General features: G+C 32.3%; 1 protein-coding gene across 1 annotated transcript in view; it reads left to right on the top strand.

Moving 5' to 3' along the window:
• The first annotated feature begins 4,225 nt into the window (after positions 1-4,225).
• Positions 4,226-11,730, top strand: part of LOC127708928 (uncharacterized) — a 58,097-nt gene continuing 50,592 nt past the window's right edge. Inside the window, exon 1 of the mRNA XM_052214115.1 lies at positions 4,226-4,566. Coding sequence (XP_052070075.1) covers positions 4,242-4,566 — 325 coding nt within the window. The 5' untranslated portion in view covers positions 4,226-4,241. The remainder of the gene's footprint in view (positions 4,567-11,730) is intronic.

Raw genomic sequence — 11,730 nt, 5'->3', positions numbered from 1 at the left:
TTTAACAAACTTAACATCAGTTAATTTGCTTCTTGAAATGAGTCTAAACTGCAGAACTATTCGTCGCGGAAACTGTCCACTATAGGGTAACTATAAAATAATTTTAGAGGTTATTATAATGTAATTTTTGGATAACTGAAAAACCTTCAATATGCCGCCATTTTCCGTCAAATACGTACGTTCCACATTCACGTTCCATCCTGATGTCATAGAAACGTTTTCATGGCTCAAAATACATTTAATACTTCGGGTACATTCTCTTGTTCCTGTACATATTCAATTTTATTCACGAATATCTGTGTTTTAAGAAAAATAATCCACAATTAAGTTCTTACCTTCGTGTAGCCGCCGCTTTACAAGTGAATAAATAATTAACCCTTATAAAACCTTAACTATCTATTTTGTGAACCTTCCAGTATCTTTAATAAAGACCCCTAACAAATGTTGAATATCTTCTATGTGATGTTTGTAATTTTCATTTTCTGTTGTTGCTAATAATACTTCTGATTCAAGTGTTAGTTTTGATGTTATGAAGTAGAGTGCAGAGCGGAGTTTCTCTCTAGCCTCCTCATAATTTTCACAATACAATAGATAATGGTCAACTGTTTCTATTTGTCCACAGCTGCATTTGTCAGTGAGTGCTGGGCATATCATTGATTTGTAAGAGTTTAAATTACAATATCCTGTTCTTATACTAGTGGTTATCCGATATATTTCAGTTGACGGCTTGTCTTTTGGAATTGTATTTTTTACATTTTGTTGAAAGGAATAATATCTTCTTCCTTTATCACTGGTGTCCCATCGGTTTTGCCATTTTAACATTACACTGACTTTTGCTCCTTTTTGAATATCTTGTTTTGTAAAAATTGGAATGCTTTGTATTTTTTCTGCCTCCTGTGCTGCTTTTTTAGCTAGTTGGTCTGCTAGTTCATTACCTTGTATATCAGCGTGTCCAGGGGTCCATTCAATGGAAACAATGATTCCTTCAGATTTTAGTGCCAATATACCGATTTTAATATCATGAATAGTTTTGCTGTAATTATCTGATTTCCAATTTAAAGTTAAAATTCCAATTGCTGATTGGCTGTCCGAGAAAATTTTGATGGATTCAGTGTTTTTTCTGTTGTTTGGAATTATTAGAAAATCTATTACCAGCTTGATAGCTACTAATTCCCCTAATAAAATAGATCCTCTATTGGAAACTGACTGTGTTAACTCCACATGTTCTGTGCTGTTTGATATTAAAATAGCTGCCCCAGCCCCGCATGGACATGGGTTTCCTTTGCAGGAGCCATCAGTGAAAGCTAATGTTGTATTCTTTTTTAGTTGATGTATTTTTTCCAAAATAATAGTCTTTCCCTGAAATGCTTGTTCCTCTGATCTAGACTTTGAACTTCCGAGATTTTTCCAATACTCTGGTGGTGATTTTGAGGCTGCTAACCCTCGGAATTCAAATTGAGACTCTATACAATCAGAATCAATCTCTGTTGACCTCTTCATGTCTTCAGACTGTAATACCATTCTTCCAATTGGTGAGATTATTTTTTCAGGTTCATTTATATTTTTCCAATTTTCAAAAATTTGTTTAATAGGGATAGTGATTTTATATGATTTTATTTTTGTAATTTGTCTTATACCGGCTTCTTCTCTTTCAAGGTCCAGTGGAAGTATTCCTGCTACTACTTCTAAGGCTTCTATACTAGCTGTAGTTGGTTGGTTGAGACATAAGGCTAATCCTTTTCTTTGAATAGCATTTAATTTATTTATATGCGTGTTGTTGTTGATTTGCCATACACTGCTAGCATATAACACTGTAGACAGCACTATACTTTGATATATTTGTATTAAAATTTTTGTAGATACCTTTGCTATTCCCTTGATGTTTCTGATTATCCCTAAGGACTTTTGTGCTTTTTGCTCAACAGTGTCTATGTGTTTATTGAAATCACATTTTTCATCTAAAGTAAGGCCTAACATTTTGGGGTTTGGATTGTATTTTAATTCCTTTCCTTGTAACATTATCTTGATGTCCTCCTTTGTTATACCATTTCTGGAAAATACACAAAATTCTGTGTTTTCTATACTGAGGTTTATTCTCCATTTTGTTGACCATTCATGGATGGAGTTAATATCTTTTTTTAACTCCTTCACTAATTCATGTTTGTCTTTGCCTGTTTTCCATATTGTCCCATCATCAGCAAATTTACATTTGTTAGAGGAAATTTTAGCAAAAATATCAATAATAAAGATGTTGAAAAGTAAGGGGGATATAACTGAGCCTTGTGGAAGCCCAATTTGAGTTTTAAACCATTGTCCCTGATGCTTGTTTATATTACATCTTGCTTCTCTGTCTTTTAAAAAATTCTCTATCCATTTCCAGATTTTACCTTTAATTCCATATCCATGTAAGTTTGTTAAAAGTCCTTCTCTCCAAACACTATCATAGGCTTTTTCTAGGTCAATCATTAATGCGATAGTACTTTCATCTTTATTAAATCCATTAAAGATGTTTTGAACAAATGATAATAAAGCATTGTCGGTGGAGCGGAAATGTCGAAAACCTTCTTGTTCTTTATCTAATATAAATTTTGACTCTACATAACCTTCTAACCTTGATGTTACTATTCTCTCCATTAGTTTACCTAGTATGCTTGTTAAGCTAATTGGACGATATGATGATGGATTATTGTAGTTTGGTTTACCAATTTTTTTGATGAACTTGACATTTGCTTGTTTCCATGATTTTGGTAAGGAACCTTCATCCCATGATTTGTTAATTATATATAATAAAGTGCTATACAGATTATCATCTCCATTAATAAATAGTAATGAAAAGTAATTATCAGGTCCTGGACAAGTTTCATTTTTTAGTCTGTAAACTGCACCAGCCAGCTCATCTTGTTCTATGGCAAAGTTGATATTAATATCATTGACATCCTCTAAATGTTGTTCTTCATCCTCTGAGATTGAATGATATTTGTCCATTATTTCTGTATAAAATTCTGCATTAAAGGAAATGGGATTTAAGTGTTTTCCTTTGAAGAAAGTTGTTTCTAGTTCTTGACATTTTTCTTCTTCTTTAAATGCTACGTTTCCATTTCCATCAACAAATGGAAGTACCATGTTATTATTTTTCTTCTTTGTCATTTTTCTAAATTCACTCCATTTGTCCTTGACATTAGATGCGTTTGAAAGCTTTTCTGCTAGGTTGTTTCCCCATTCCTCTTGAGCCAAATCCTTCACTTTGTTGAAATTAATTTCTGCTTGTTTGAGATTTTCAAAATTATTCGGAGTACTTTTAACTTTGAATTTACGTTGTGCTTGATTAAGGCTTTTTTTGCTATCTTTTACGGCGTCATCCCACCAAACCGGGTGCCTATGAGCAAAGAACTTTTTTTTCTCAATTTTTGGAATTGACTCTTCCATGCATTCCATAACTTCCTTTTCAAATCTGTTATACAAATCTTGTACCTTTTCCTCTCTATTAAATATAAAATTTTGGAATCTCTCTTTTGTTGATTCTTTCCATTTTTTCCAATCTGCTTTTTTCAAGTTCCAGGTTTCATCTATTTCTTCTATTTCAACATTTTCTTCACTTTGGATGTTTAAGTATACAGCAATATGGTCAGATTGTACAGTTTCATGAGTAAGAGTAATGCAGTCTGAGACAGAATTGTACGTTTCACCGCCAGGCAAAATCGATGACGTAATACGCAGGAAATTGGGTGGTTTCCCTAGCCACAAGTACACGCACACGTACAAGTCCTGATGCTAAACCTCTCTAATAATAAAGTAATTATCCAATAAATACTAAAATTTCATAATAATAAATAATGTATCTACAATTTTATGTTAAGAAATGAAGCATCATTGAATTTCAATCATTATTATATATTAAATTTCCGATTTTTATTAGTATCACATGTATTTGTTTTATTCTGTGTAGATAAGCTTTCATGAGTGGGGCGAGTTGGCAGACATTTATTATATATTAACGGGATTTTAACCGTTGGCCTTTTTCATAAGTGGGCGAGTTGGCAGGAGTAAGTTTAACGGGATTTAAACTTTTCCATGAGTGGGTCGAGTTGGTTAACCAGAGCTGAACGATTTTTTAAAAAATGGGGCGAGTTGGTAAACAAGAGTGGGGCGAGTTTTGTGAAAAAGTGGGGCTATTTGGCGTGGGGCGATTTGGCATTGGGGCGAGTTGTCTTGCTTCCGACACACACATCTAAGTTTGAAAAATGGCGGCGTTGAAGAAGCAGAAGACATTCTACGATAAAAAAAAAGAATTTTCAAAATTTGCAATTCCAGCAATGAAAATAGATTCCGTCTTGCACCAGTATGAGCGAAGATTGAAGCCGCTTATCTTCGAGATATGCAACGGTGGTTACCCTTGGTCTTTTACCGATGCTTTTATTCAATATCGTAAACAAAAATTAAATTTCAATTTCGACCTGTGGTACATGTATAGTTACAAGAAACTGATCGATATTATAGCGGGAGAAGAGGATAATATTGCAAAAGATGACAGACCAATTTTTGAATGTTTATTTGATTTTTTATCCGGTAAGTCTTTTACATCTTGCATGTAACTGTTAAACAGGTTGGGGATAATGGTCATTTAATTTAGGGGGGGGGGGATGAAATGGGAAACGAAATAGAAACGAAAAGAAACAAAATGAAATGAAATAAGAATTAATGAAAAGGGATCTCCTGTAGTTGGTGATCGCAATACTGGTATACTAGTATTTAGTCCGAGATTACTCTGACGTCCAACGGCTGTTTTGCCAGACAAGCTGGGGCCGTGGCCCCAGCTTGTCTGGCAAAACAGCCGTTGGACGTCAGAGTAATCTCGGACTAACTAGTATTGTGCACAATACTGGTATAAAAATTTTGTACCAGTATTGTATTCCAGTATTGTACCAGTATTGTGTTTTTTTAAAATAAACAATACATATAGGTAATTAATCTTTTATTAAAGGTGTCACATATATATGCATAATGATATTAACATATGACATGACAATCTTATATGGAATGATTGTATGTTTAACTGATGATGCCATTGATGGTACACTGTGATTGTAATCAAAGAAAGTTTTAAAATATTCTGATGTTTTTTTCTTTAGGGAACCGTACTGTTTCAGCATTTTATCAAACTCTTTACTTTCTTCTATGTTTTCTTCCAGCTCTCTCTTTCCAAGACTCAATAGTATATTTTAGTGAATTTTATATTGACATTAATGCTGTTATAGCTTCTGTATCATCAGCATTGGTATTGTTAATTTCTTCTTCAGATGGCATTTCTGCAACCCCCACTTCCTATACTGATATTTAGGTATTCAGTCTGTGGACTTTCTCTTACGCTTACTAGATTACAAGCTTGTTTAGATAGCACCTGTACGGCTCTCTTACTGTAGGAGTGCTGGTCTAGTATTAGTATTTGAGTATTTGTACCAGTACGGCAGTAGATATATCTGCTACAAATTGTATTGCCCATGGTTCTGAATCAACTGCTTTAACTACCCTTAACATTCATGTAGACAAACTAGTTAATTTGATTATAATCAGGTTCCCCTATTAAGCAACTTTTTATGTTTATTGGATATTGATATCTTTTATCATGTTTATTGTGAAAGATTAATAAGAAAATAAATTGAATTAAATAAAATATAGAAATATGATAAAATTATTAGCAATTATTTATGTAATTAACAATTGTTTGAATAAGATGAGTTAATTACAATAATCTTTTGTTTATTTGTACAAGTATATGAATTATTTTTAACTGGTTGTTAATTGATTTCACAATTATCCTCTATAATCTTTTTGAGTTCATTTAATCTCTCTTTGATCTTCAATATCTAATTTTGCTTAAAATTCATTTTTCAAATACACCTTAAAGTATAGTGAACAATACAACTACAATACTGGTATATCAGTAATGTACCAGTATTGCTGTTTTTTTTTTTTAAAGTAACAATACTGGTACAAAATTTTTATACCAGTATTGTGGACAATACTGGTATACCAGTATTGCGATCACCAACTACAGGAGATCCATGAAAAGAAACGAAATAAAACTAAAGTTTGATTAAACATAAACCATGAACAGGAAATAGGAGCAAAAGGTAAAGGCGGATTCAAAATTTCCCAGAAAGGAGATGGTGTAAATGCTCTTTTGTTCCGACGTTGGAAAGTTCCGGGCGGAAAGAACTAACTAGCCGAAAAGTTCCGGAGGAACTTATTAACTAGTTACTTTGTTCTTCCTCTGGTTTAAAAGTTCCACCGGAACAAAGTGACTAGTTGAAAAGTTCCAACGGAACATATCAACTAGTTAGAAAGTTCCTTTTTGCCAAATTAGTCAAAACCGGAACTAACAAACTAGCCCAAAAGTTCCAACGGAACTTATCACCCAGACAGAAAGTTCCATTTGGAGAATTGATGCAAAGTAAAAGCGCAACATATTATATTTGAACCTTTCAAAGGGAAACCAAGATACTGATTACAAAAGTCAAAAGGAACTTATCAACTAGCCACAAAGTTCCTCTTTAGCAAATAAGTCAAAACCGGAACTAACAAACTAGCCCAAAATTTCCAACGGAACTTTTCAACCAGTCACAAAGTTCCATTTGGAGAATTGATGCAAAGAACCACATGAGGAGGGGGGTATTCTCCCCTCTTTTGAGGGTACTATGAATACTAAATTTGCATGATAATGCAACTTATTCCGTTTTATGTGAACTATGAAATACAACTTAAATTTTGCATATTTCTCCCCAAAGAAACCACTTTCAGTGCGTTGGGTATTCTTGTAAATTAATGATTTGCTCTTATATATACTGATACTCATTCTTCCCCTTCTTTCTACGAAAAGGACGAAATATGGTATATTCGGAACGATGTAACTAGTTGTTCTGTTCCGCCAGAACTATTCAACTAGCTACATTGTTCCGGGACTTTTCAACTAGCTACTTTTTTCCGGAACTTTTCGACTGCACTCGGAATAAAACAACTAGTTGGAAAGTTCCATCGGAACGAAATAACTAGTTGAAAAGTTCCGCCGGAACAAAGTTACTGACGGAACATAGTGGCTGTTACAATGGTACATTTATTTTATACACCTTATCGCTATTTAGTCCAATCCGGAAAAAAACAGTCATTTAGACAACTTCCTGTTTGGGTCAACAGGCCTTGAACAGGTAAACAACAAAGGTCATCAGTAACGAGCTGAGGGAGGAAAAAATTTAGAAAGCGATCAATACGAAACTTTGATCAGTCAGGGGACTTACTTAAATGAGTGATTTTCTAAATCACTGATTCAAGTAACATTATGTCCATAAAGGTTGGAAGTAAGAGTTGTCTTTCTTAAATAATCACCTATTTAAGTAGTACAAATTAATCACTAGACTAAGTGATTTAATTCTATTGTACATGTAGCTTTAAATATAGAATACTAATGATCCAGGGACTAATTATGTTGCTAAAATTATCAGAACCAACATCTGTGTTGATAGAATGACCAGGTCATGTCAGGTGATGACCTTGTACTAAATCTAGGGTAATGACATAAAAATCACTTGTTTAAGTATCATACCTCAATTTCCTTCCAAAAAATCACTTCTTTAAGTATCATTATTTTAATACCCCCACTAATTTCAACACCCCCGAACAGTGAAATTTTGATCGCGAACAGTAGAATTTTATTACATAATCTATAAGATGAAACCTTGAATTTTACAGGAAAAATACTCCCACTGCTGGGAAAAATCTGTAAAGAAAGTATCAGTTCATTATGTAAAGCCATTTTTATAGCATTTTTTCAACTAAAATAAAATTTGCAGCTAAATGATTGCATCAAAGGCATAAACCTTGCTGCTTAAAAGAAGCAAAAAGTTCATTTTTTTCAATTTTACTAATGAAAAGATATTATCTAAACCTATGTGTTTAAAATTTTGGTAAAACTAAAAAATCACAACTTGTGAAAAAACTTCGAATTTGCTACTTAAATAAGTGATTTAAAAATCACTTATTTAAATAAGTCCCCTGACTGTTGATAGATTATGATCCACTTTTTCGAAACTCAAATTATAGTCAAAAAATGTTTTGTTTGAAGTATTTACGATGTTTTAAACAGATCTCATTAAAAAGTATCATGCATGGTGTATTGTTTAAACAGGGCCCCAGATACATTGAGATAGCTTCAACTGGATGAAAAAGTTGTATAATTTTAGAACTTATCCAGAATGGCGATTAGATGTATTGTAAAAGCAGAGGCCGGTACCAATCATCCTGTGATGTTTTTTAAAATCCAGATAAAGGAGGGCGGGGACCGGTGGCCCTCTCTAAACTCAACAATAGGCCCCAGAGACTTATATTGGAAATACAATATTGCATGCCTCTTTTTAAAGTATTAACTATGACTAACATCTGTTTATTTTTCAAAATTTGTAATGCCAATGGTAGTACTTATATTGGCCAGGGGGCAGCTGTCACGATTCCTCTTATTGATCAGTCAGAGGGTTCATTCCTCCTATTCCCACTTTTTATAAATCTGGTAAGAAAAGTTAAAATTGCATGTGCGAATAGGAGGAAAACTTGTGCAAACAAAGGATTATACTGTATAAACATTGTTTAATCAACTTTTAATTGACAAGGTTTTTTTTTATAGGTAATAGGTTATTTTTGTATGTGTATGAATTCTGTGTTTTTAATTTAAATAAATATGCAAGAAATGGAAACAAATATAAGTAATTTATTTTATTTCTTTTATAACATAAATTCAACAGTAGATTCAAGCAAGCATTATAATATGAAACAAACTATACAAATTAACAAGATTCAAGATTCTTTATTCCTCAAACACCATATAGTTACAATGGTACAAAGAAGTTCATCAAAAGTTATAACATAACATGAACACACATGACAGGATGAGATGCAAAAAAAAATAATAAAATAAACAGTAGTGGGGAAGAGCGGTGATTAACCAGGAAGACTTACTTGAAAAGTTGTAAGACTTTTAGCTAATTTTACAACTTAACTACTTTAAATTGTACCCCAGTTAAGAGCTACATCAAGTTGTAACTGAAATGTGTTATTAAAAATTACTTGACATAGTTATGTCACTTATAATCAGCCCCCTCTTAACTTAATTTGAATAAAACCCCATATAATTTACAGGTATAAAAGATTTAAATTCTGCATGCCGAAACAACAACGAAAAAAAAAAAAAACCAGCAGCCACATACTTAACTATGTGAATTACATTTTTACTTTATTCTTCATATTGGTCTTTTGATGTTGTCCATAAAAACTTAAGTCTTACGCTGAATCTATACATTTTGCTTTCAGCATGTTGAGACCAAAATATTTTCAAAAAATTATTAAAACAGAACTTGAGTTTTCAGAATAAGAAAGGGTCTGGGAACGCCCAGAAAGCACGATTTTGCATCATTTGTTCTATAGTTTCTTTGGGCAAACAGCGGCTTCAAAACACTTCAAATTTTTTTGCCTCGCTCCGCTCGGTGTAAATATATTTGGCAATACTTTTAAAAGAGGCTAGTCACAGCCCAACTCTAATACCGTGTATGTATGCAATACATGTATATGCAGTTTGGAAATCAGAAGATTCATTTCCGCAGAGGATGATGATTAATTCTGATTAAATGGTACATTAATGACTTGACTGTACATGTATTATTTATAATAAAAAACGATTTTAAAAATTGTATGTTTTCAAATATTATTAATATAGTTATGAAAATAAATAATCAGTCCCTTGTTTTAATGAAAATGAAAAATCTTGCTTCAACAGTGCAGAAAATAAATAATCTGTCCTCTTAGTTTACAAAAATAAATAATCGATCCAAAACAAATCCTCCTGGCCCCCCTCCCCCCAGAATATCAAAATGGTCGTCCCCTAAAACTGGTAGGTTCTTCTTGCGTTTGTTGTACATGGTAATCTTGCAAGATGGGAAAGTTTGTTTTAATATTAACTATCATCAGTTTATGTGGTCGGATGCCAATTTGTTAGGTTTACAAATTCAATAATTTTTTAATCTTACTTCTATTTATCTGACTTATTATTATTTATTTTAAGGTAATTCTTTGAAGAAGAAAAAACATATTCAAACAAACAGTGTATTAATTTTTTTTTAAATAATATACTTAAACAGTGTGAGAAATGGGTTTTCTTTTTTAAAAAATACAGGTAAATCTTAGGTGAATTCTTAATTAACCTTGATTGTTATAAAAACAAATTATTTATCAAAACATCTATTGTTATTTGCATGTGGGAATAGAAGGAATAGTGATTTTTAAAAAGTGGGAATAGGAGGAAGACACCAGTCAGAGCTCAAACATAAATAAGTCTAAATCTGCTTTTGACTCATAGAGATCTAAATTTGTAAGTTTCAGGATTTGTTTCCCTTTGATCTTAGACAAAAAATTTCATTGTATTTTATACATCGATTCATACTATGCCCTATGTCAAATGTACATGTATGTGTTTTCTATGTTATATACGTTTACCATTCATATCATTTCCATATTTCATATTCATCATTACTTTTGATGATTGACAGCAAATAGTTTAGCGCTGCATATTTTGAATTAGACTATAGCCTTTACGCTCTGTTTGGCTAGACGTACATTTAAATCACTGCTTTAGTATTTAAATTAGTACTATAGAAAGTGAAAGGCTAGTATATTAATATTTAAATCATTTATATTTCATGTATTTAAATGGCATATAAATAATTCACTTTTTCAGATAACAATTAACATCAAAGGTTAACTTATTTAGATAAGAATGTTGTATATTAGCCTCCCGGTAGGTATGCGCAACATGAGAAATATAAATTTCAAATATACCTTTAATACATCAGTTTTTCACAGTCGGAAATCCTCTAAATATTAACACATATCTCGACGACAAATATTTCTTGTCTCACCATCAGTATTAAAGTTGTTCAGGAACATATTTAATATGACTGTACATATATACATGTATATATATATAAGTTTTACCAAAAACGGCTGACTAGATTGATCTTCATACATGTAGTATTGTAATATTCTACGTTGAACCAATACATCAATACCTGTTAAACAGTGTTGGACAGATCTTGGTCATGTCGGTGGAACCTCCAAAATTTCGCTGAAAATACATGTATGGGACAATGACACTGACAGTCACCAAACCATCAAACTAACTTGTTTGCATGGTATTTAATAAAGGGCCATTTCTGCATAAAATTGAGACAGAGTAGTCCAACAAAAGATATATTTTATTCTGCATAATACAAATTGTAAACACAATTAAAAAATTTATTCTGTAACATACGGATAAGGCATAGACAATCTGACATGTTAAACTGAATTATTCAATGCGACTGAGCTATAATCTGACATTACTGAACACCAAATAATAATATATTCGAACTTATTTCAATATCTTTACTTGGAACACATTATCCTAACCCTTATAAAAGAAATAAATATTTTATAAGTACCTGCAACGAAGACTTTCTTCGTCCACCCTTCTGATATATTTTCCAGTGACTGATTTGAAAAAGTGGTCTCTGGTAAAACTTTACTGATTTTTAGGAATAAAATCTTTTCCTGCAAAAAAAAAATAAACTGAAACAACAAGGGAAAAGAAGGAGTCCTGATGAAGAATTATGACAAAAAACAGCAAGGGCAAACCTATCCTCTTTTGTGGGTGTA

Source organism: Mytilus californianus, unplaced genomic scaffold (genome assembly GCF_021869535.1).
Source record: "Mytilus californianus isolate M0D057914Y unplaced genomic scaffold, xbMytCali1.0.p SCAF_7, whole genome shotgun sequence".
Lineage (NCBI taxonomy): Eukaryota > Metazoa > Mollusca > Bivalvia > Mytilida > Mytilidae > Mytilus > Mytilus californianus.
The sequence above is the reverse complement of the archived record's forward strand: the minus strand, read 5'-3'. Positions and strand labels throughout refer to the sequence as shown.